At 37.7% G+C, this 27,109-nt stretch overlaps 1 protein-coding gene across 1 annotated transcript; it reads left to right on the top strand.

Moving 5' to 3' along the window:
* Nucleotides 1-6: 6 nt before the first annotated feature.
* Nucleotides 7-27,109, top strand: ENTREP1 (endosomal transmembrane epsin interactor 1). The gene is made up of 11 exons (XM_085313814.1): nt 7-172; nt 2,685-2,741; nt 12,262-12,372; nt 14,116-14,244; nt 15,073-15,180; nt 15,304-15,437; nt 20,315-20,444; nt 21,085-21,160; nt 23,137-23,277; nt 24,997-25,286; nt 26,399-27,109. The coding sequence occupies exons 1-11, from the start codon at nt 89-91 to the stop codon at nt 26,606-26,608; spliced, it is 1,470 nt and encodes a 489-aa protein (XP_085169940.1). The 5' UTR covers nt 7-88; the 3' UTR covers nt 26,609-27,109.

Raw genomic sequence — 27,109 nt, 5'->3', positions numbered from 1 at the left:
CGCCGCAGGGCCGAGGCCGGGGTCCGGAGCGCTGCCCGCCCGCCCGCTGCTCTCCCTGGGGCTGCTGCAGCTCGTCCTGGGCTGCTGCATGGTGGCGCTGAGCTTCGGGGCGCTGTCGCTGAGCGGCTCGGCGCAGGTGAAGAACGCCTGTCCCTTCTGGGCCGGCTCCTCGGTGAGTGCGGAGCGGCTCCGCGGGACCCCGCGGCGGCGCCCCTCGGCCGGGCACGGCTCTCGGGGAGCGCCCGCCGGCACCCGCCTTTCAAAAGGAAGAGCTTGCTGTTAACTGCGTGGAAATAACAGCCACGCTTCTGCTGACAGGCTTCCTGCGGTGGCAGCGTGAGCGCCAACGGGGCAATCAATAAGCAAACGTCGAGGCAGCTAACTTGTGAACTTGTTTTCTGATGTGCACTTTATCCTGAAAAATGAGTACTGCATGCGATAGGAACCAGGTTTTCTCTAGCAGTGGTGCATGTATACACGTAGTATATTGGTTTTGCATACTTTGAGCAGTTAGTGTCATAAGATAGAGATGAAATAGTAATACTCTGAGAGAAGTGGAGAGGCATAGGACTGTTTTGTAAAGAGCAGTGAGGAAAGTTACTCCATCTCCTGTTGGACTCTGCTTTAAACTGCACCTTTATAAACAGAAAATACGTAATTTGTATCACAGTGCTAAGCAGAAGCAAAATTAGTAGGAATAGGGGATAGTTYGTACCTTCAGGATTCATGTGCAGGTGTACAAAAATACAGCAAAGTGATTAAAGTTTGTGAGCCCTTGAGCAACCTGCAAGTAATGTTGTGTGGCTGATAAGCTCTGCTCCTGCTAGTGATCAGGATAGTGTCATCGAGGCCTCAGTTTTAATTTTTATATTAAGTTTTGAGTGTTGCTCACAACTTGTGGAAATGTGCACAATGATCTGTGGTTTGGGGATCAAGTCATTTTATGCCCAGTTATGTGTACAATGAAATACTCATCCTTGAAAGTATACACAGCCTTAATGAGGGAAAATAAGCCAAACCTTCCTAGTGTATACACTGAGTGGCTCTCTTGTCAGTTTTCATCTTATTATTACTCTAGATTAAAATAAGTTTATTTAAATACATCTAGCCTACGGAGCTTCTTGTAGGCCTGCACACAAAACCATGTTTATACTTTTAGAGTGTTTTAAAATTACTCCTGCAAGATATACATAATCAATCTGTTTTTAAATAAAAAAACTTTACTTTTTTAGTAGCAGCTCTGAAATAATAATGTATTTGATCAGGAAAAATTACCAAAAATGCATTTTCAGATGCAGCAGCATGAGTAAAAGATTCTAGCCCAGAAATGTCTTGGAAAGGTGCAGGCAACTGCAAGTTGGAATTGAGGATGTGTCTCTTTTTTCATTTTAGATACAACATCCTGATTGTGAGGCACTAATAAAGTGAAAAGCAGGAAAACTGTGAGGAAGGTTTTCTTTTCTGATATCTTAAAGCTTTAAGAGGCATAAGGAAATCAGTCTTGCTGTCCTTTAGGCAAAGCACCAATTCACATCAGTATTGATGTACTTTATAATAAAATCATGTGACTATTTTGCACGTAAGAATTCAAAAAATATTTTGTTATGAAACTGAAAAGTTATGTATGTAGTTTTGCAACACCAGTGGTGATATCAGTAGGTGTTTTGGCCAAGTCATATACGCATGTTACGCTAGACCAGTTAATCATGTCAAGTTAATGAAGTTATAGAAGGGATTTATTGAAAATGCTAGTGGGCAATTTCTTGTTCTCATGTTCTTGTTTCTTTTTAGGCTAGGATTTTGCTGTGGATTGGCTTAGTCACAAAGCCTCCTCCACCTCCCCCCCCCCCCCCGAAGTATTCCTCCTTGTTTACAGAGCTTGCTGAAAAACTGACATGTCTTTCTTTTGGGTTCCCAGCCTTCCAGTGAGAGGGTACTGTGGTATGCTATTTGCTTCAGTTCTCAGCAATACCTTTTTCCTTCATTTCTTGTTTTGCCCTCCAAAGTAAAGTCCTAGGGTACAGTCATGTGATTCAGCAAATTTGGTCTAACAGCTAACTGCTGCTAAAGGGGATGCTTCTACTTTGTCGTCCCTCCTTACATTAATACTGGCATTCACTAGGCTTTGTAGTGAATCAGTTCAGAGATAAGATTTTTTGGAAAACTTCAATTTTTTTGGTAGGGTTCATTCTCTGGGGTTTATTTCATTGAAATGGTCAGAGGAAGGCCGGACTCAGCACAAGGGAAGCGGCAGAAACATGTAGTCACAGTGGCGAACAATATGGTAGAAGTGGGTGCCCAAGAGTGGAGAAGGGATAGCCACTTGTTAGACTTGCTTAGCTGTGTTAAAAGCAGCATATCATCAGTTGAAAGGCTTATTTTTTCAGGTAATTAATGATGTGGGGGTTGCTGGCGTGACTTTCCATCTGCATGCATGTTTACTGGAATGAAAATAAGAGAACAGTATATTAAAATATTAGTTCTGATTATGTTATTTGATAGGATGCTCTTAGAAGTGAAAAAATCTTATCAGTAGAGGCTCTGATTCTGTACTTTAAAGTGCACTTCCCAGCATTGCTTTAGCACTCTAAATTACTTCTTATCATAGGAGTGATAAATGGCACATTGGAATTTTGTGTCGAGTTGTTCACTTCATTGTAATACTATATTTTTTGATGTTGCAGGTAATCTTATCAGGAATCATAGGCTTAACGACATGGAAGAGACCAGTGATACTTCTGGTAAGTATGGATTAAAATTTATTATAAAGGAATTGCCAGAAGATGCTCTTGATTTAATAGAGTCATTAACAAAAAGCTAACTAACTTCTTTCTCCATGAAAAAAGCTCTATTACTGAATCTATTTGGAGATTGTGGAATTGTGATTGTTGAAAGAGAAGTCAAAAACCAAGAAAGACTGTATTATTTTCTTTAAGAACATGGTCTCTGTTAAGGGCAAAGGAGAACTGTGTTTGGAGAAAGTGCTAATGTTTTTTCTTGGAGCATTTTGTATGTTTATATAGATAAAAGAAAATACTCATTTAGAATAAATGAGTTCTTTGAGACAGTGCTGCTCAAGCTTAAATAAGGAAATTAGTTTAAAAGCTCAGCTCAGTTACACTGTGCTAGTGCCTGACGGCAGGTCTGAGGGCTAACTTCTGCAGTGCTGTATTACAGTATCCAATGTTTTTCTTTCAAGTCCACTTGACATTACATTGTTCCAAGAGAAGTAAATTGATGTGTATGTAAGCTGTTCCTATTTGTAAGTGAAATCTAAAGCTATGTGGCTTTCGTGTCTGAGAGATGGGATTGAAAGAAGGATTTGAAGTTTTTTTTTTCTTTTTTGCCATACTGTCACTTCTCAGACTTTTTCCACAACAAAGTAATTATTTTATTTTTGTGGTGCTTATCAGTGATCTGTGAAGTATTGTAGTTCTGCTGAACCTCCACATGGTCGTCAGTGGGAAAAGTATGAAGCATCAGAAATCTGAGCTTTGGATGAATTGTTTTTTCTCAACTCGATTGATACTCATTGATGGTGCATTGGTTAGCACAGGCAGGAGCAAAACAAGTTTTTATGCTGGCTCTGTGGATAAATAGAGGAGGTTAGTGCCTGGTACTCTCAATCTGGTAGTTTTTAGAAGCACCGTATTTGCATGAAAATGACTATAAATTCCATCTGTCTTGAAGTGTCTGAGTCCTGTAAGGTGCTCAGTGTTTCTAAATTGTTTATGTTCCAAACTGTTGCTACAGCATTTTATTGCTGTGGTGTCCTTTTGTCTCTTACTTCTTTCTCTTTCGTATTCTCCTGTGTATAAATTTTAAACTTTGTATAAGCTTTAGGGATTCGTTTTAGTTGTACCTAAATACTAGAGAACAAACTCTTCCTTTCATTTATATGCAAGTAATCTTTAGGACAGTTGGTTTTTATTTCCTGAAAAGATTGTGCAGCAGTTGGGAAGATTTTTGAGACTAGATAAAACCCTGAGCAACCTGGTCTGAATTGAGTGTTGACCCTGCTTTGAGCAGGAGGTTGGAATGGAGGCATCCTGAGGTTCGTTCCAGCCACAGTTACTCTGTTGTTGTATGACTGTTAATTGAACATGTATTTTTTTTCTTTTTTGTATGTGTATTTTAGAATAGTTTGATTGTTGAGAGTCAGATTGTGAAACCAAAAGTACAGAAAGGGAAATCAGCATCTGTAAAAGTGATTAAACAATTTAGAGGGCTGCAGTAAAGTAACACTCACAGGGAGTCATGTATAGAACTACCTACAGTTTATCAAGAAGAGATTGTCAGTGTCTATGAGCATATTCATTTTGAGTTAGATTTCTAATATATCCACCTTCTAGTAGTAACATGATTTTTTTTTTTATGGAAGCTATGACCTTGCAAGTTGTAAAAACAGGTTTTTAGAGGCCTAAGTGATAATGCTGCTTATACCAAGGCTTAAAGTTAAAAAAAATCATTACTATAAACTAGGAATGAATTTAGGGTTGATAAATGCTCCTTTTTCAAGCAATTGCTGCACCTCCCTTTTTTATTCCTCATGCTCAGCTCCTTTACACTTACTCCTTTTAAGTACGCTTCTAATGGATTCCTTTCCCCAGACTTTCACATTTTTTTTCCCTAGCAATGGAGCCACCTCCCTGTTATGAAGGAAGCAGAGATCCACAGCTGTCTTCCTGACATGCCTTAATTCAAATAGGAGCCAGGTGTACTGAATGCCTGTATGTGTGGCAAATAAACTTCGTGGAAAGGATTGATTTCATATGAAGGTGGTTTTACAAGACTGCCACAGAATCTAGATATTTAGCATGTGGGGTACCTGTGCTGTTGCTGTTCAAGAAGGTAAAGGGGTCAAGACTATGCCAAGTGCTTGTTACGAATTACTGTACTGCAACAGTTATGTTAGCATTTTGCCATCTGTAGGTGTTGTCTTTGGACTGTGTTTAACAATTATAGCATAAATTTTTGGGATCAACAATGGTCGTTATTCTTTTTCATGCATACTTATATCTCAATATTTAGATGCTGTCATATTATTAAGCAAAGGCCTCTTCTCATCTTTCTTTTTTTTTCAGTTACTCAGTTCAGTTTCCTAATTTCTTCATATCATGCACTTTTAAGTGCCCTTTAGAATTTTTAATCTAAAAAAAGATGCATCACTGGATCTAAGCCCCCCCAAATAGCTTTTTTTCAGCCCAAATTAGGCAGTCTGATATAGACTTTAGATTACCTTGATGTAAGTTCTCGGATGTAGCAATTAGACTATAAATAAGCATAAACATTTGTGTTCCATCCTTTTGCTCTCTCAAGAGTCGGGTTTTAAGATAATCATGGTGACTCTGAGTGCTACAGAATCTGGCCACGAGGAGGCACTGTTCTTCAGAGTAGTCTGTGGTAGATTTTAGTCTTAAGAACATGATAATAGTATTTTATGTATTTTCTTCTAGTGTCTTATTTTTTCTTTTAACTGCTTGTTTGCCATACTTACAGAATTTTATTTTTAAAAAAATCACATTTTTCATCACCTCATTTAAAAAATTCTAAATCTTTCTTAATCAGTGTCTGTTTGATACTCATTAAAAATTTAAAACCACCTCATCTCTGAAATCTGTTGAAATACAGCTATTTTCCTATGACTGCTTTTCACTGCAGCAATATATTTAATCAGATAAAATGATAAACTCTTGATAAACACTTCTCTCCATCTTCACCTTTGCGGTAATAACTTCTCATTGCCTTGGTGTGTTCTTTGTGACTAGCCAAACAGTCCTGTGGCTCAGACAATCTTCCCACAGACACCAGCCCAGGAGATTAAAGGATACCTACAGCTATTTTTGAGGGTCATTAACCTGTCAAGAATGGTGTAAAAAAGCTGCAGCCAGCCTGAGGAAAAGGGGGGGGGGAGGGAAGAGATGATGTGGAGAGAAGGGGAAGACAGCTGTCACTTTCAGTCTGAATCCTTGCAATAAAAACGCTTGAGTTACTTTTCCCATGATGGTAAGTCTGTGCTCAGGACAGGGGAATGTTGCTRGTGGTGAATGTTGCTAGTGAAGCATCCGTTCCTTCCCAGTCATGTGTGAATTGGTTGTAGTCCTGTTGAGTGTGCTTTTTAGGAGGCTTTCTTTTTTCTTTCACTAACAGAGCCTTCAGATTAGGCATTTTTCTGGTGGCTGTTTAAAAGCTTGGTTCTGGTGCTAAAAGGAAAATCAGCTGTGATCAGAAATATGAGGGGCATGAAAGTTGAAAGGAGTGTAATCATGCAGGAAGGCATAACCAAGCTATTAGTCTGGCAACTATGAGGACTGCGGAGCAGTTCAGTACCTACAAATGCATACTTCCGTATCTGCAATCAAGAAATTAACAGTGCAGATGGGGTGAATAGAACTCTGACATTCAGCTGTATCGAATGCTTTATGGTTCTTCTATTAGATAACATGTAAGCTTTTATAGTCATGGTATTTACAGGTATTGTCAGCTTTCAGGTAAAAACAAAGTGCTTTTTTACTTAAGTTGGATGTTTAGTCCAAGCAGTTCAGTCTGGATTCTCCTAGTATTTTACACTGTGTTCTGTAGTAGTAGGACTTTGAAACTTTTATTTAAAACTTTTTTAATTATAAAATGGTTTTATGACAAAAATTTTCAGACCATGATTGGAAAACAGTATGGGTTTTGGAATTCAGACTTCTTTTATTTGAAACATTTTTTTGGAGAATAATTTAGATACAAATCTTTTCTTTAACTGAAAAATCTTATCAGAAGAAAAATATTTCCCAGCAGTTTTTGTATAAAAATTTTTAGGGAAAGTTATTGCCTTTGTGATGTCTGCACTTTAGCTACTTTGCATGGTTTTAATCAAGATTTAAGGTTTAGAGCTAAATACAGAGTCCTGGTGCTGGTGAAGTCAACTTCCATAAATTTTAGCTTTGCAGGCTCCTCACTGCTAGCAAGAATATAAACCAATGTGAATAGAAGCTGCAGATTTTTGCCCCAGTACTGCAAAACTCACTCTAGCAGCATGCTTCATAGTAAGCAATCGTTTAGCTTCAGTGAGAATTATTGTAGGGGGTGCATGTTTCTCTGAATTTTTAGAAGTAGGGTAGCTCAGTGTTAATGTCCTGATTCAAATACAGATCTCCAGCCATTAATGCAAGAAGCTATAGTCACACAATGATTTTGAAGTCAGTCTTAAAAAATGAAAGGAAATATACTTTAAAGAGTGAGACACTATAAAAATGTAGCCTAACTCAGGTTTCTTTTGATATTTATAGCTTTTACCATCTGAAAGCCTTTCCGGAATTCGTTTGAGGAGTTCTAATGCTGCATTTGAAGTATGAAGTGGTTTTTGTTAAATACATGAATTTATCTCCTACTTTTATGTGACTTTCTTTTTGGGAGAGAGTTGTATTGCAGATCTTTCTATGCCATAATAAATGTCTTTCATAACTGATAGAAAATCAACAGGATTGCATAATTAATGTTTAGGTAGTTATTGCTGCTGTATATCTGGAGGAAAATTAACACATTGATTCATCTTTTCCTAGAAAGATGCTTATAAAATATATATGTAGGACATAAAAAGGCATGTAAGTTAAAGAATATGGAGCAAGTGTTCTTCTTTCACATACTATTTAAGTGCCTGTTTGGGTGACAGTCCTGTAATAGCGTGTATGTATTAAAGTCAAAGCAGTTCCTTTATGGCATAATAGTCTGCCCAGGCAGAATGAGTTACAGGGTCGTGGCCTTAGTCTTCAAGTCCGGCCTGCTCCTGCTACCATTGAAGCTAATGGCAAGACTCCCATCAGCTTCAGCAGCAGTGTTTGCTTGTTTGGCTGAAAGCATTTAGACAGAACTTTCAAAGTGCATGATGATTTTTTTCCTGGAGAGAAATTATCCAAGCAAGGCATTAATAAATAATATATCTAACATAAGAATACACTTTGCTTTTTGGTAGTTTAATTCATGTAAGTGTTCTCAAGACTGTCCGCAGTACGTGCATATCTAACACTGGAAAGATTAAGGGCAGTGGGCCAAACTGATGCCATAATTCGACTTGTTTCTATTCTTGTCACTGCATTTAAGACTAGTTACCTCTGGTTTTGATTTTAAAATAGCATGTTTGCCTTTGTCAATGTCTTCCATACACTGGCTTTTTTATACTTTTGATACTTTTTCTTCTGGTTACAAATGGGTGGAATCTTCTTTCACTGCGATAGAAAATGGCCTTATTTGTTTTTACTTGAAGGTAAGTAGTCATGGGGAAGGCATTTAATCTTCCATCTGTAGGAGAATATATCTTCTGAAGTAAAGCTGTGAGAAAAGCATAATATATAAACTGTGACATTGCAGGAATAGCTTTCAAAAGCATTGTATCATACAGAAATTTGCAATTTACTTGTCTTTGGATAATTGTCACTGGACTATATGGTAAGGTGTATAACCTTTCTTTTCTTTAACACTGAGATTCTGAGTTGAGCTAGCCACTGCAGAAACTTTTGTTTTCTTTTTGCCTTTTTTTTGGCCAAATAGTTCAAAAATATTTTATTTTAAACAATTAAAGGATACATTGCTAGAAAATTGCAAACCATAATCTGAATTTCCTGGCCTAATTTGAAAGATTCTCCAACCCATCTTTGCTTTTTGTCATTGTCAAAACCCAGTCCAATAGGTAGTATGTCTAATGAAAACGTAATTTCAAAGTAAGGTCTTTGTTACAGGTTTCTAAAACTGGTGAAATGAGTGATGCAGGAGTCATTATGGTTTCTGAAGCTTTAATCCTGCCTGCTGTTCTGTCATCACTTCTGCTGTTGTACCTAAAGTAATGTTAAGTAATCTCTAGRAAGGGCTTTGTCCTTGGAAGTGTACTTCTTGAAGACATGTTCACCACTTTAAAGGTTGTGTTTTAGTCCATCAGTGATAAGATGCTTTGACTGTGTCATTGGAGTGCTTGTGAAAGGGGTAGCCCAAAATACTAACCAGTAAGGGAGCAGAAGGAAAAAGGATTTTTACTCTTTACAAATTCTGCCAAACAGTTATTTCTGTTACTAAATAGTTATTTGCTTGTGTTAGTGAATCTGATAGTTCTGATCATGCTAATGTCTTTATTTCCAATTGTATATAGAAAATTTGTTTTTTAGTTTCTTCATCTCCATTGGGTTTTTCTGAGTAGTAAGTTCTGCAGGGGCAAATAGACCATACATATAGTAGAACATAGACCAAGAGTTCACTTTTGTACACTAGAATTTATTAAACATCAGCAGTGTACAAATTATCATCCTGCTTTTGCATCTGTGTAAGAATGATACAACTTTTCTTCCTTTTTATTCTTTTAACATGTTTCTTTAGGAAATCTGTATGTTTTTTATCTAAGATTTTGTACACCTTAGGAGTACTGGAGGTTTTTGTTTCTACAGCAGTTTCTGTACCARAGGAAGTACACCAATGTATGAACTTGTTTCTGCCTTTCTTTTCTTTTCTGATCCACCTTGGCTTATGATTTTGGCAAAGTAACTTCATTGCTCAGGATCCCATTTTCTTCATCAGTTGAAAGAAAACTTCTAGTTTTCCTTAAACTAGTTTCTTGAGATTTGCATTATGAAGATATCTTACATTAAAACAACTTCTAATTCGGTTATAAAACTGACAAGTTTCAGGTTGGTAATGTCCTGCGTTGAACACAGGAAAAGTATCCTTTGCATATGATTTTCATGTCCATCTATTCATCAATTTCCTCAGAGTAACTTTGATCAGAAAGGTAGCAGAGATACTGTAGGTAAGATCGTAAGAAGTGGTATTGATTCATCCGAATGCTGAGCAGTAAGTTAACATCAAAAAGTGATTAAATTCTGTATGTATATGAAAAATGGCTTTTAAAATCCACACTAATATTAAAAATTGTTATCTATGGTTTTATGGTATTTACAAAGCTGCATGAAAATACTGTTTCTCTTAACATTGATTGTTCTCAGTGTATCCAAAACAAAGGAGCCCTCATTTTCAGGGAAGTACTGTTAGCTCTGTTAATTACTGTGTTTTGAAGTTAAAGCCTGCTTTATATCATAGAATCATAGAATCATTAAGGTTGGAAGGGACCTCTGGAGATCATCTAGTCCAACCTCCCCGCTCAGCAGGGTCACCTACAGCATGATAGACAGGGTTGCATCCAGGCGGGCCTGAAGATCTCCAGACAAGGAGACTCCACAACCTCTCTGAGCAACCTGTGCCAGTGCTCTGTCACTCTCCCAGGGAAGAAATTCCCCCTCACGGTCAGGAGGAACTTCCTGTGCTTCAGATTGTGCCTGTTGCCTCTTGTTCTGTTGAATGGGACAACTGAAAAGAGTTTGTCCTCATCCCCCTGACCCCCTCCCTTCAGGTACTTGTACACATTGATCAGATCCCCCCTCAGTCTTCTCTCCCCCAGGCTGAAGAGGCCCAGCTCTCGCAGTCGTTCCGCATGGGGCAGATGCTCCAGCCCTCTGATCATCTCCGTAGCCCTATGCCGGACTCTCTCCAGCAGCTCCATATCTCTGCTGTACTGGGGAGCCCAGAACTGGACACAGGACTCGAGCTGAGGCCTCCCCAGGGCTGAGGAGAGGAGCAGGATCACCTCCCTCGACCTGCTGGCAACACGCTTCCTAATGCACCCCAGGAGACCATTGGCCTTCCTGGCCACACGGGCACATTGCTGGGTCATGGTCAACTTGTCATCCACCAGCACTCCCAGGTCCTTCTCTGCAGAGCTGCCCTCCAGAGTGTCAGCCCCCAGTTTGTACTGATACCTAGGGTTATTTTTTGCTAGGTGCAGGACTCTGTTGAACCTCATATGATAGTATCATAGTCACCCTTCTGCAATGGCTGCTCATAATGGGATGTTATAAGTTAAGGAACAGGTTTGCACAGTAATGCTCTCTGGCTCTCAGCCATTCAGGATTTATTTTTTTCCTGAACTTCAGTAAACAGGATCATAATTGGTACAACAGCTCTGATTTATTTATAGTCCAGATACTTAAGTAGTTAAGCATGATAACTCAGACAAATTCATTTGAAAAGGTATTGTTGTATTCATGTTTATGAACTGATTACTGCTGATGAATCTTTTGTAAAATTACCTGGAGAAGAACCTGAGCCTGTGCTTTATGCAGTCCTTCTCTTCCTTATTTTGCATTTTTAATTTGGGTACAAAGGAACCAGAGAAAACAGATAGCTATTAATGAGGATTCTTTTGGACATGAAGACTTGGTATCTGCTTTGTGGGATTGTGTGCGTGAAACTTAAATGTGTCAGGACAGGAACCTATTATAGTTATTTATCCCAAAGAACTATTCTTACCTATAGTGCTTCCTCAGTTTTCTCATAAAGTACAGAAAAATTTTGCTCATATGAGCTGAGACAGTAAAAGTTCTTGCAGATGCTTAAAATCCTTATTCTAAGTCTCATGTAAGCACAACCTGTAGGTTGTAAGGCCTACATAAAGGCAGGACTTTTTATCTACTGATTCTGCTTGTCATATTTCAAATACTTCATTACTTCTGCCATTGTAGCTCTTTCAGATGTTTATAAAACCAAAGATATTGTCTGATTTATGAACGGAAATGCTTTGTTTTTAGAAGTAAGGAGGAAATACAGTCTTGTAATTAAGGTCTGTGTCTTCACTATACTGTCCTATACTATACAAATATTTTTCATTTATTTGTGCTGCAGAATAGTTCTGAAAATTTTATACAGAACAAATATTGTCCAAAGATATTTCTTAAGTTTCTTACTGATCAAAATGTGTTGAGAGAAATACTCTGTGGAAGGGTATAACTCAAAGTTCGCAAATCATGTTTTGTTGACTTATCTTCTATTCATTACAGTTCTGGCATTATAGGACAGCTGGACAATTTGGACAATCCTTTGTAAACATCTTGGTGGAAAAAACATTCTTAGAGTATTCAGATATTTTGAAGCGGCCTGAAACATCAACCCCCGCCCTCCTGTTCCCCCTCCTCCCCCCCGCCTTTGGAGGAGGGAATAGGACATTACAGAAAACCTATACTTGCCAATAGTTGCATGTGTTTTCTTCCTGCAAGATGAGGAGAGAAACACAATAAAAGTGTTAACAGTAAGAATTTACTGAATTAAGGGAGTTTTGAAAATCATACAGAAGGGGAGTGCTGTTCATGACACAGGAATGTGAATTGCGTTGTTAAAGGTTTCTTAAGTCTGTTTCATCATTCTGTTCCCACTGCTGTTAACTTTGTTTTGCTGTTTTAGGTTAACCTGTTTGTTCTGCTGTCTGTCATCTGTGTTCTTCTGAACCTGGCTGGATTTATATTAGGATGTCAAGGTGCTCAGTTTGTGTCCGGTTTACCCAGATGTGATTTGGTGAGCAGACATTGTAACTAACATGTATTTCTTGACAATGTGCCTCATAAGCTCACCATGCTAGGATCACAAAAAGTGCTATATGCAGAGATAAAAGTAATGCATGTCAAAAGATTGAAATGCATCTACAGTATGGTAGAGAAAAAAGAAAACTTGCTAACTCACTCAAAATTGTGAACAGACGCACTGAAATCCATGTTGTCTTTGTAAACACTTGCTTTTTCGAATTCAGGCCTTCCTAAGTCATTGACCTCCAAAAACTAAAGACCCTAAAAGGTGTCTTGTGAATGCTTTTATTATTTGTTAGAAGAGCATATTTAACCCAGAAATGGTTTTATTTGATTTCACTGGTAGCTAGGTTCCATGTTCAGGGTCTGATGACATAGGTGATTCTCTTCAAGGCTCTCTAGTCATTTTAAGGGGTCATAATGGAAGGAATCTCAAATACATCTTTAGAGAAACTCTCTTGCCAGTGTTGTGCACTGATTTTTTTTTTTTAATAATGATCCCTTACAGAACCAGTATGAAGGTTTTCTGTCATTATCCCAAAAAGATGAAACTATTGAAAAAACCATAAATGTTGAGTTAACTACAAAACTAATCTGTCAGTATAACCTATGGGTGAGATTTTTTTTTTCTTTGGTACACCTGGTTAGCACCATGGAAAATTCATGTTCATACCTTAAAACAAGAACTACGAGAAAAACATTAAGGAAGGTCAAATCATACTAGATTTTCAGAACACTTCTAACTGACAGGAAGAACAGTCTGCACAATGAAGGACAGAGGACAAAAGATTTTTCTCATATGAGTATCTGGTGAAGCAGAAAAATGTCTATTCATGAGCCAGAAACAGTGGAATAATTTAAATTAAATTGAAGGATACAAGATAATTAAATAATAAGGGTAATAGTGTTTTAGGCATGGATTTGAAGAATTAATGGGGTAGTGAGCATCCAAGGTTTACAAGTATTTTGGCAGCCAAGGTTGGCCCAATATCTGAATATATTGAAGCAATGTTGAAAATTTTTAATGTTAACTCAGACAAGGTGGTTAAACATTTGAGGAATCTCAGTAGTCATCTGTGCTTGGAAAGATGGGACAAAACCAAAAGGTGTTCCCAAAATCATGAACTATTCCATAACCTGGTGTATGCATACCTTTGACTATGGAGGGTTTGACAGCTGAACAAACAGCAGTATCTCTAGATACAGAGATGCTGAATCTGTACTTGAAAACTAAGATGACAAGATTTATTGAAAATTGCAAACACATGGCATAAAGGCACAACCATTACTGATTTGGTTGCGCTCAAAGTATAGTTCTGGGATCATTCTATCCTTAGAGATGCAAAATATGCCCATGATTCACACACAGAGGATATGTATATTCCATATACAGAGTGGTTTACATGTCAGTCAAAGAAAGAACTTTTGAGTTTCTCTGGAATTGGAGGAGTTTGGATACTAAAGTTTTTCAGTAATCAGTGCAACTTTGATTAGAATTAAATTGTATTCAGATGTCCAGAAGTTATCAGTAAAATTTATCTGCAGATAAGAAGCATGTGAAATACCATTTTATGATGTGTGAATCACTGGCATACTAAACTGTACAAATTTAATTTTATAAGTCTGTAATTTCATCTATTTTGCGGTCAGAGATATAGTTCAAAGCATTAGCTCTATATTATGCAGCTAAAATTTTTGCACAAAACAGCTAATAAATTAAAATTTTTTTTTACAGGTGGACACAGGTGAAAACAAGATTTGTTTCTGCTGTGAAGAATTTCATCCCACTAAATGCACAGAAAAGGAAAATGTGCTGAAGCTATACCCAGTGAAGTCATGCAGTGCTGTTCACCTTCTTCTTAAGGTACCGTATATGCACTGCTCAAAAAGACTACTTTGACAATGTTCATTCTTGTGCAAAAATACAGTGCTGAAGTGATTGCTGTTTTTACTGTAGCAAATTCTTTTTACCTTTTGGCTTTCTACACTGATCATAAGCTCCTTATAGCTTATGCTCTATTTCGCAACAGTGGTGGTTTGTGGGTTGTTTTGTTTTGTTGTTTTGTCTCTAGATTATATTTTTGATCAGTGTGTTCCTGATCTGAGAAAATGTCAGCTTTGATCTTAACAATGCTATAAGAATTCTAGCTCTATGAATGGAATTAAATTATGCAGTTCTTGTTCTTTCTGTATTCTGTGCAACCAAAGCTATAGTTGAATCTAGACAGCTTTGCATAGATAAAGATGTTGTGAATCTTAGTTGATGATTTGAGGCCTTGTCATCTCTTTTTATATACTCAATCCTTCTTGGATTATAAACATGGAAAATGCAACTTCCAGAATATCATTTTCAAGTACAGAAGTGCTATAGTATTTCCTTTAATGGTGTTTCTATCACATCTGGGTTTTCCACAGCAAGGGCATAATTCTTAGGTGAATATACAGACTATAAATCACAGCTGAGCAGTCTTAAACCATTCTGTCTCTCTCTGTCAGGACACATAATAGGGAAAAAACAGTTTTACAAATTATTTGAATCTTAGAGATGAAATATCCAGAAGACTGCATCACATACATAATAGAAAACACAAGGATCTATGACAATTATTTTTTAAGTGTTTTTTTTGCCTTTTTGATAATTACAAATGCTTTGATTTAATCTTTTAATTTTCATAATCTTCATGTTCTTCAGAAAGTTCTCTTTGCTCTCTGTGCCCTGAATGCTCTCACCACAACAGTTTGCTTGGTAGCAGCTGCTCTACGTTACTTACAGATATTTGGAAGAAGAAGAACCTGTGCAGTAAGTGAGTGCAAGGCACTGCCTAATAAAACGGTGGTACTAATAAAGTTACAGAATTGTGTAACCTGTTAATACTCTCTGATACATTTAGAAGCTTTGTTAACAGAGGTTGCATTTTATTAGGATGATTCTCAGGTTTCCACAGAGGAAATTGAAGAACAAGGTCATATTTCAGATCCTGAAGATTTTGTCCCACCTGTGCCACCTCCGTCATACTTTGCAACGTTCTATTCTTGTACTCCCAGAATGACTCACAGGTAAAGCTCTTCCTTTCTCCTGGTGTCTTCGGGAACACTGTGTAATCTAAATTTAAGACAACCTTCACTGTACTAACTGAAAAATATTGTCTACTTAAACTGTGGTAAGGAGGCAGTATAAATACAGTATGGTTAATGGGTATAGTTTTGCAGTTTTCACCTTAGATTTTATAGGAGCTATTCCTGAGTAAGACAAATACTGCAGTATACTGTGACATGATTGAGAACTTCTGTGATGCTGTCAAGATCATGTCAGGGCAAAGGCTGAAAGCTAGGCCTAACTTCTTCGTAAGTCTTCTGAGACAGAGGTCCTAACTAGTAGTCTGGCTTTTCTGTTCCAAAGACCTTTACTTCCAGAACGATTCCAATTACACCTTTTCATCAGTTAGGGCTGACTGAAGGGTATGTTTTTATTGTTCTGTCAGGCCAGGTAATCACTACCGTTATCTCAGCACTTGAGAAGGGTTAGTCCACTATGAGCAGTCAGACTACATTCATACCTGCTCTTGCTGATCTTCTTTTCAAATTGCAGCTGTCAGATAGAGGTGTTAATTTTTCCCATGTTACCTTTCAGTCCACATCAGTATAGGAAAGGGCGATAGTCACACATYGTTATAAGTTCTTTTCCCCCTTTTCTTTTGAATTTGTTATGTCAGAGATTAATTTTAAGGAAGAAAGATTCAGAGGAGGATGAAATAGCAGCTTTGTGAGTTTTCCTCTGAGTTAAGAGGATGGTGGGCAGAAAATCCTTTATTGCAGGCTGCTTTCTTTAGTGTAATTGTCTCATGGAACATTAAAATATAAGCTTGGATTTTATTTTTTGGGAAGAGGTTAAAAAAGCCTGTAGTTGGTCCATTAAGTAGGAACTTTGCACTAATGAGATTTGCTAGCTTTTATAGTTCCTGCAATTCATTGGTGACTTCTAGGTTTTGTTATCCTTCCTTTTGAAAGCATACAGAGTGGTTATGCAGTCTTCACAGTAATTTGAAACTGAGCTCTGTTTATTAGTTTGTAACTTATGTGAGACTGTATTATTCTACTGTGAACACTCAACGTTTGGGTGAAATACTGTGATGTTTAAGCAATCTTTTTAGAAGTCTGTTTAAAACTCCTGCTTTTTGGAGGTTGGTTGAAGTATGCAGGACTATTCTGTTTATTTTCATTGTTTCATCAGGAATAGTGTGTATGACCTGCAGAGTTAATAACAGATCCTGTTGTGAGTTTATCTAGCAAATGGTAATATGGAATAGAAATGCTTTTGAAAGGAGGAGAGTGGTCTTAAACTCAAAAGATTGAGTTTGAATACCAAACTCTGTTTAAACCATCCTATTTGAGTCTTGCTTAAAGCCTTTAACATGCCTAGTTAGGAAGACAGTGTTCTCTTTGGAACATTAGCTATTTGTTCAAATATGTTTGTCAAAGTTCCTCTGTTATCAAATAGGTCTGTCAGTCTTCATCTGGCATCTCATTCTAGATAGTTATCTCCTTCCTGACAGTGGTATTTTTCTTTGTCTATTTTCAGCACAGTGGGGGCTGCTCAGCAGTATGTAAGGCATCTACAGGTTAACAATGGATAACCACTTTGCCGTTTGCTGCATTAAATTTGTTGATAATATTTAAATAAAGGTGAAGTAATTTAAAAGTCAGGCTACGTGTTTTAAAGTGGTCAGAGTAGGACATAGCAAGGCAGAAGTTCAAAGCAACAGACAGACTTGATTTCCATTCTTGGCAGATTAGGAAATACGACTCAGCCTCAGATGGATTCACAGTGTCCAGCTGAGTGACTTGCATGTGACTTGGCCTTTAGTCTTATATCTCAAATCATTTCGTTCCCCTCCCTGTCTGATATGTACCCTGAATGTCAAGCTGTGTCCATGACCTGTCTTTCTTTGCTGCACTCCCATGAACATAGCATCCAAAACCTTTGTGCAAAAGGGAGTGTCTCAGGAGCTTCACTCAGGGGACAGAATCGCCATCTGCAAAGTGCATTTGGGGAGATTCCTAAACAGAGGCGTGTCTAGGAGAAAGCAGGCATTGCAGTGATCGAAGTATGTGCCAAGGAGTTGTTTGGAATGAGCTGTCATTCTCTTCCGTTSTTTAAATTGCAGAGACAGAACCATATGTTCTATGCACATTAGATACAGCACAGCCAATTAATTGGTTTGTCCATTAATATATGGACTTCTACGTTTCTCGTATTTAGTGGTAGACAAAACAAACCAGTGTTACAAATATCTGTTGAATTCCTATTTCTAATCTTACTATTTTATAATAGTAATTAAGTCATTTTTCTTAATTGGCACAATAACATGTATGGTTACAGAAGAGCTTCCATATGAAGAATAAAATACAAAATAAAGTATTATAAGGCATGTGAGTTTGAGAGAAGAGAGAATCCATTCTGGGCAGGAAACCAATTGCCTGAGTTTTAGAAATGCTTCCTCAGTTCAATTTAAAATATTATTTGGGGATTAGAAGCATTTGCCAAAGTGCAAATCTGTTTATTCAAATCATGTACTTTAGAATATAGCATGTTGCTCAGATTAGGCCTATATCCTTCTGGCAGTTGTTTCACAGGCACTGTGTGTGTTTACTGCTACTGAACCATTCAAGATTCTGGGTGGTTAAAGTCCTGGCAGTGCTGTTCAGCTAAGGTGAGGCCATAGAAGATAGGAGAGAGATGGCGAAGGATGTACTTTTTCCACTTTTTCCCTCATTGCACAAACAGCACAGAGTGTAGCACCATATCACAGTCTGGAAACATTCTACAGAATCTCTTCACTATAGAGTTCCCCCTACCCGCAGAAGCTTGAACTGTTATTCCCTACCTTTCTACATCATCATCTCAAGAAGTTTCCTGGTATTTCCTGTTCCCACATGCCTGCTTGCTCTAAATCTTATGCTCTCTGTAAAAAACAGCACTGAATATATAATCTGTAAATATTGTCTACCTGTAGTGACTGAGTTTTGATATCATATACTAATGTCTCTCAACCTAAGTCCTTACCCTGTGTTACAATTGCTGGAAAATAATGGAAGGGATCTAATTTGCTGGAGAGGGAATAACTGCCTAGAGAAAAGATCAGATGAATACTGCCCACTGTTTCTCACCTAATTTAATTGTCATGACTGATGCATGAATTTCTCTTGCTTACATAGAAAGAGAGAATGGAAATTAAAAAATGAAGAACAGACTGCCGAACATCCACATCCTGGGAATAACTTTTATATTAAGGGAATTAAGGGAATGCTTTTCTGGTTGAATATTCTCTAATAAAATTTAACATGATATAATGCTGAAAAAACAGCATTAATTCTCAAGGTGTGACCAGATCAGGCATGTTTAAAAACAAAGTAAGAATCTAAGGCTCAAGACACTTACAGTTATGTAGCCTATGTTGAACACAGATTCAGCACAGAAGTGAAATACTGGAAAAGTACAAAGAGGTAGTGCCAGTGAAATACTAATCTCTATTCTTCTCCAAGATAATCTTGAAGTTTTTAGGGACTGATGAAATAGCTTGGCTAAAGCTAAAACATGGGATTTTTTTCCCCTCCAATTTTAGAATTTAAAAAAGCAATGACCAGTTATCTAGATCTTCCCTTTTTTTGTTTTATGCTTCTGCCTTTAGTGTCTCCATTCCTTGACAGAAGCCTCTCACAAAAATGTTCCCCAGTCCTTTTTTGCAGCTTGCAAATAGATTTTATTCCTTTTCTCTTGAAGCAAACTTCCACAGGTATTTCCATTCCTTCTACATTTTCCTCTCAGCCTGCATAAAGATTTTCAGTCACTTTTGTTTCCTCCAGCCCTAAGTTCTAGAAGGAACCCTTTAGACAAGCCCTAAGCTCTAGAAAGAAGGATTTCCATTTATGCTGCTTTTCTTTGTAGAATGTCCACTAGTGATAAGTGGGAGCCTGAACTGGATCTGGAGAGCAAAATCTGTGGTTTCTGTGTTTTGCTTGAGGTTCTGCTCATTACCAACTCAATACCTGCTCAGGAGTGCCTCCTGAGCTCCTTTCTGGAGTAGCTTTATATACTTACTGTAAGTATAAATTTACTGTAAGTTTCTATAGCCTTGATAGAAATGGAGAAGGTGAAGAGAATTTGGAAACTGATAAAAAGCAGAGAAAGACTCATGCAGTCTGGATCAAAGACTTCCCTGAAGATTTTGTTGGAAAACTTCCTGTGGCAGCTCTGTGAGTCACAGCATTTTGTTCCAATGTTAAATGGCGTAAGATAAACATACATTGTCAGATTTACGAAAAAGAGTTTCATCAGACACTGGACTAACTTCTCTTCTTTCAGAGCTACCTTCTAAGAGGAAAATGATACAGAAAAAGGTCTTTGGGATTTCTACTATATTTAAGGTTGCGGAGAACTCTCTACTGAAAACTGAAAAATTAGGTTAACAGTAAAATATTTTTCTCATACATGCCTCTGCAAATTGATTAACTGTAATACTTAAGCTGTATCTGAATGTAAAATGTGAGATCAGAATTTCAGCTGGTAGTTCATTAAGTCAGACCTGTGAAAAGGGTTTAAGAAAAAGTCAGACCTATTTTGAAATCCCACCCATATCTGAACCCTGCAGTTCCCAGCTCTCCGTGAAATAAAACCAGAATGAGTTCCTAGATGTAGTGCTGCCTTAAGATGTTTAAAATCCTAGTGAAACCATTGGAGAGGCACCTTCTAAGGAGACACTTCCTGCCATGTTCTGGGAAAAATCTCTTAAGAGTTGTTGGCAAATTCATTAGCTTTGACTGAGATTTCAAAATGTCTGTTGGCACAGGTGAGCCAATGGAACTCTGTAGCTGATCATGTTTTTCCATAGGTTGAGAGCGGTACTGACAGAGTAATTCAGTATTGTTTACCCTAGGATGTTTGGCTCTGATGTGATTCCATTACCACATATTTATGGAGCTAGAATTAAAGGAGTTGAAGTGTTCTGCCCTCTGGATCCACCTCCTCCTTATGAAGCTGTGGTGAGCGAGATCAGCTGTGAACAGGTACAGTCCATAAGAGTTCAGAAGCATTATTTTATTTTTCTGCTGAAAGGATAAGGTTGCACTGAGACACAGTAAATGTCCATYATTTTTTTTTTCCTTTCCTTGAGAATAGCAGGAGAATACATTTGGTTATGTGTCTGGGATCACTGAAAATGTCACTAAAGATACAAGTTAGTAACTCACCTTTACAATTGAAGTTTTTCCTAATTGAGTGTCATGAAAGATGCATGGAGGAAAACTATCTGATGATGGGAGATGAAACAAAATACACAGTGGAGCACACCATTTGCTGGTTATTATATAGGACTGTTGTGCTACCTTCTTTCTTCTCTCCTACATGTACACTCCTCCCACGTGTGACTATGGAAAAACAAGTTTTTTTTCCCTGCTTCCTGATCCGTATTCACTGGTGTTTTCAGGAGACAGGTGCTTTTTCCAGAAAATACTCAGCAGGATAAAATTGACTGATCTAGGTGATGAAGATTAATTTTAGAAATTCTCTAGCCTTAGTTGAATTAATTAATTAGCATAGGCATTTTGCAGTAAAGCAAAGCTGTTCTCTTTATAAGGTTGATGTTGTGGTTCTTAAAGTACAAAGAAAAAGATGACTCTGATTCTCAAATTTCTGATTTTGTTCTAGGAAGACACACCACAAGTAGGTGTGATAGAAGTTGCAACTGATTCGGTGAACACAGGTGATGAGCAGGCCTCTGAAGGTAAAACAACACTAAAAAATCTTTTAMAACAATTCTGTCCAATCCAAATGACTTAATATGGCAGTGGCATTATTTCTTTGAAGTACAACTAGAAGAAGAAATACAGAACTGTTCTGGGGTGGTAGCAGCAGGGATTAATTTCTAAAATTCAAATAAGTTGTTTGCTTTTAAGATACAATGTACAGACTTAGGGATAACAGCTATCTTAAAAAAACAAAACAAAAACCACCACCACCTAAAACCATTATTTGACCATGCATAGCTTCAATTCTGCAGACTTTTATTACAAGCTGTAGGAAAACTTTGGTGTGAATTTTATCAGTTGAAATGACCCTACTAAGTGATGACAGGAAAAAGTTGTTTTTCTATAAAACTGTATTTAACCAAATAACAATTATTTCAAACTTTTCTTATGGGAAACCAGGGCCTGAAACTCTGAAGACCAACATTTGAATGCTTCTAATTTCCCATCAGCTGTGATGGCCAGAAAGAAATTCAGAAGGGTGATAGGACAAAGTTTAGTCTTCAGAGCCCTTCATAGACGAAACTGTTGTTTCTTTCTTTGGACGCTTTGAGTACAAACTGAAAAAGGATATCAAACACTAGGTTGCATGATGAGTGCTTAAAGTTAAGAGAAGAATTGTTGTATCTAGAACTTCCTTCACAGATGGGCATAAGCAAGCAGACCTGAGCTCATGTGATAAAAAAGATTAAAATTTTTAAATTGCATTGTCTCTCTTTTTTTTATACCCCCATCAGTGGTTTGTAAAGAGCTATTTAAATTTTAGCATGGCTGTAAGATTCAGATTCAGTGAGAAAGCAAGCATCTTGGTAACGAAAATGACCATTGCTTTTACTGAATGCTAGGGCAGTGTATTTAAGCAAAGAAAATACTCTGAACATATCTTCAGAACAGGAAGTAGAAATTGAGGAGACAGATACACTGGCATCATGGCAGAGTAACTTCATGGGGTCTCTCTGTTGGTGTAAAGTTGTCTATAAATCTAGTAAATGTCTAAAAGTATAAAAGTCTGTAAGTAAAGGCTGAATTTATACATAGTTTATGTTGTGGTAAAACTGCAGTGCCAGAGGATTTGTGCAGAACTCTGATTCCCTTGGCATCATCAAAACTGATACGCTGTGAGTAGCTCCTGATGGAAGCAGTTCCACTGCCAGCAGAACTGGGAGTCAAAAGAAAATGGGAGTTTCCCTGCTGACTGTGGTGGGAACATGGGGACACATCCAACCTTCTAGGATGGCCAAGGATGCTTGGCAGTTGCCCTGCATCATCACACACTAGGGATACACAACAGCTTTTAGCCAGTTATCCCTCTAGCATCTGAAGCTTTATGAAGAATTACCATAAGATCATGAAATCTAATTAATTCTTCAGTTTAGCAGTAAAAACAAAATCCAGAACAGTATCACCATTGTACCTCAAGGACTAACTGTTAGCATAACTCCATCAGTACTRTTGAAGTTTTATTGATTATAGCTTCTTTAATCCTGCTTGCCATGCTTTGTTGGTAGGTCCTACTACAACTTTCCAGGCCAGAAACTGCTTTATATATTGTTTCTTCTTTTTAGAGATTCTAGGTTGTATTTAAGTAGGAGATAAGGTACTTCACTAAATGAGCACAAGTCTCTTTGGACTTAATTTTTGTTGATACTTCAGTCACTGGTGCTTTTAGTTCTTGCATAAGAAATAACATTATTTTTTCCTTGTATGATGCCAGATGTCATCAGACAGCAGTACAGAACAGATCTGAGGAAAAATAAGTAGTTTTATCCAGCTATTCACTAAAAGGGAATTGCCTCTATCACAGCATACAATTGTATCTTACAGAAAAGGCGTAGTGTTTAACTGGAGGATTAAATGGAAAGATGAAACAGAAAGAATTCAGGCAAATCTTTATTTTATGATCTACTTTATTTTGACTACTTTAACTTCAACTTTACTATTCCTGATTACTCAGGTGAAGAAATTCCTAAGTCTTCCAGCAGAGTGAGCCTTTCATCTTCAAATGCAAACCCAGTGCCTGCAGAAAAGAGAGCCTTCAATCCCCTACAGAAACGGTCCAAAAGTGACCCTGTGCTGCACTGCCTACTGCTTCAAGGTGACTTGATTTTTCTGTATCAATCCTTTCATGTAATGATCTCAAACAAGGACATTATCAGGAAAGGGTAGTACCTTAAGCTTGCAGAGTGCCAAAATCAACTACTGTCTCCCAACAAAATACCTATATTAGAGCTAACCATTTGCTTCATCATATCCTTCCCTTTCCCCCATCTTAGTTCAACTTCTTTTCAGGCTTACAAAGCTAAGAACAGGGTCTGTATTAGGTATTACTTGTTTGAGGGAGGAGGGAAGATGAGGAAGAGATGAAATTTTGGATATTTTTATGGTAATATCTACAAACACTCAAGGACATGTGTTGATGCAAGCAATTGAAAACAAAATTAGCCTAGGTATGAGCATCTGAATCACTTTTCTCTTCCTTCATAGCACCGCCCCCCCCCCAAAAAAAAAAAAAAAAAAAAAAAAGCCAAAGAAACACAGTAGACATCCCATGAAATCTGCCATAGTTAGTTTGGGAGGTCAGTGATCCAGTTCAGTTGCCGTAGAAAAACAGCTGGTGTGGCTGCACAGTTTTCATTTCTAACCGTCCTAAAAAATCTATTCTGGAGTCAAGCAGCCTTTATTAGAGGGCTTCGGAATCCCCACAGTAGTTATGTTTCTAGCACTTATGAAAAATAATCAAGTGCCGAGGGGGCATGTTAGTAACAACAGTGACAACCACTTATTTTGAATATTGAGAACATGCCTATATGGATTATGGAATGTTTTCATGCCTCTACTGTGTCATGTTTTTTTTCTGCCTTCCTCCTGTCAACTTCCACCACAGTACTCCACAGAATCTGCTGCTGAAGCAGTAGTTAAATGATGCAGAGCCTATTCATAGCTGTGAAAACAGAGCAGGATGTTTCTGCTGTAGATGGAATTCATCCATCAGAAGCAATTGGACCGTTGAGGCTTAATGTATAATTGACGTTAGGTCTGTTCAGCACTGGACCTGAAAGGGAAATACGTAGCTGCTGCAGAAACAGAAATCAGCTCCTTTAACAAATGAAATTCCTTCAGGTTAGTTTGTCCGCTCTCGCAGGGAAATTTTTGCTCTCCTCCTGGAATTGTAGTATTTGGCATAATACCAACATTAAAGGAGTACTTGAATAATCTATAGGTCATCTTATTTATCTATCTGTTTAACAGTAATGACTCCTTTAAGGCTAAAGGTAGTGGTATTGACTCCTTGCCACTCCTTGCTTAGCCCTCCTGAAGTTATTTTGAATGGAACTTCTTTCAGTATAATTTCCACTTTTTAATATTACTGGTTTCCAGCTTGGGAATAAATTATTTCCAGCCCTCTTGATTGGTAATAATTGAAAATTACATAAAGGTTATGGGAGATCATAAAAACTAGCAAACTGTATTCAACCTGTCTTGTATGACTTTATGTTAACATTAATGCTCATTTCAGCTCTAATAATTCTGACTAGAAGCAAAAGAGAAGGGAACTTGTGCACACAAATGGCAAACTTAACTATCACAAGAATATTCCTCCAGACTTTTTTTTTAATACAATATGCGCTCAATCTTTTTTCTCTAAGTAAATTCAGTACAGAGTGAGCAATTCCTGATACCCTGAGTGTGCCAGAATTGAGTTTTACTTGGTTTGTTTCACTAAATCGTCTCTGAATCAGTACTGAAATCTCACAAGATATGTTTATCAGTACTATGAACTTAGTAAATTGGTTATTTTGATCTTTGTCTTTAGGTCCAGTGCTAAGCTGTGAAGCTGCAACTCAAACTGAATTAAAACCAGAACTTGATACTGTCACTTTCCGGAAGAGTTTGAGAGCAAGAGCTTCGAGGGCGAGACCACGATCTTTGATAGACTATAAGTCTTACATAGACACTAAGCTGCTTGTGGCACGCTTCCTAGGGCAATCCTCCTGCAGCATGACCCCTGACATACATGAATTGGTGGAAAGTATCAAGTCTGTTTTAAAATCAGATGAAGAACACATGGCAGAAGCTATCACAAGTGCCACCTTTCTTGAGCAGGTCATTTTATTACTATATTCAGGATAATGTGCAAAACCAGATTTGGGAGTATACATTTCCAAATACACTGTGTTTTAAATTTTTGAACCCAGTTTAGCTTCACTATTATTTCAGCTTCAGTTGGGGAACTTACAAGAAGCTGTGCTGCCATGATGTCCCACAGGATGAGGCAGAGTTTCTCAGAAGACTGAACACTGTACATAGAAGTTGAAGGAGATAGTCCTGTGTAGTGGAATCATGAATTATATATAAAAAAAAACCTGACAGTACTGCTTATGGTAGAGGAGAAGAAAGAGCTATTACAAAGACTTTGTAATTGTAAGCTGTAAAGAACAAAGGCTAATAAGAAAAAATTTTCATGTAAAACCCACTAGAAACATTCTTTTTTTGTGGTGGGCTCACGGAATAAATTTAAGTCCTACTACTAAAGAAAGAAAGCAGAAAGTAAAAAATGTGCTTACCTTAATAGGATGAATATTTAAAAGTTTAGCTATTGCAGACTTTTTGTCTAAATGTTTGGGTGGCATACAGGTCATTTGAAAGGATGATGATTGATTCAAAGGTTGATTCAAATACAGTACAAGTGATTTGCTCTAACAACTGGTTGTGCTTTGAGTTCTCATACACAACCCCAAAATTTTAACTCGGATTCTGGAAGCAAAATGAGATTTCCCACTACTGCCTACTGTCAATATAAGCATCAACTAATTTGACAGAAGAAGTAGCTGAAACACATTTCCGTATAAATGTCTTAAATCTTTATCATCTGCCTTAGAGCAATTTTTCACACTAGCCTGAAGCTTGTTACAATCCAGTGGCTTTTACAGGAAATATCATTTGGATTCCTTTTAAACAGTAACTGACATAGCCTGGCTTGGAGTGAGCCTCTTTTTGAAAAAGAATGACAACACACACTCAGTGTTTTTCCCCCATATGATTGCTATTCCCACACTTACTTCCTTAGCAAATACCAGTCACTTGCTCAAAGTCAATGGAGCATCATTTAACTACAAACTAGCCTCTTTGTATTTGGTAAGGAGCTATTTTAACGGAAAAAGAACCTAAAACCAAACCTGTTTTTTTTTTTTTTTTTTTTTTTTTTTTTTTTAAAGGTGATGGCCCCTGCCCAGCAATCAGTGTCATCAAGGGCGTGTGTGCTACCTTTTAGACAACATCCTCGATCGCTGCATCTGGAGAGCTGTGGTGATTTGAGTACTTCTTTTACAACAGCTGAAAGTCATTTAGCCGAAAGAAGGATCCAGGGACTAGACCATGAACGRCCTCACAGTCTTATTGGAGTTATAAGGGAAACAGTACTGTGACTATTTTATCTATCTGTCATCTCCCTTCCTCAGTAGAGCATTTCTGGCAGACATACATACATAGTTGCTGAACAGAAAAATCATTTCTGACAAGTAGGTGGAAGAATGTGTCACTAATCTATTTTTCAAGCTCTCCTGCTCACACTCCCAAGAGGACGCTTACTCTACAAAACCTCTTTTAATCAGTTTCTAGTCGGCCTTTGAACTGGTCTATGCAGCTGCAGCTACCATGTTTGTGATATAAGTAAGTGTTCTTTTGCACTTCTGTAGTCTGTCACCACATGGGATGCAATTGTTTTTTGATACTCAGTTTACAAGGGATATGAGAGAATGGTTCTATGCCTTGGATTATCTGAGGTGAGGCAAGAACAGTTATGCATGCATGCACTTTGTATCTCACTGAAGAATACAGGCCAGAGTCAATGCTTGTATTTATGTGGTGTAAATTACTCGTGCTTCATTAATTTTTAGCAATATATTTCCTAGTAGAGGTGTTTCTTA

Source organism: Rhea americana, unplaced genomic scaffold (assembly GCF_003343005.1).
Source record: "Rhea americana isolate MKP2758 unplaced genomic scaffold, rheAme1 scaffold_11, whole genome shotgun sequence".
NCBI lineage: Eukaryota > Metazoa > Chordata > Aves > Rheiformes > Rheidae > Rhea > Rhea americana.
Note: the sequence above shows the minus strand (reverse complement) of the source record. Positions and strands in the feature narration are given on the sequence as shown.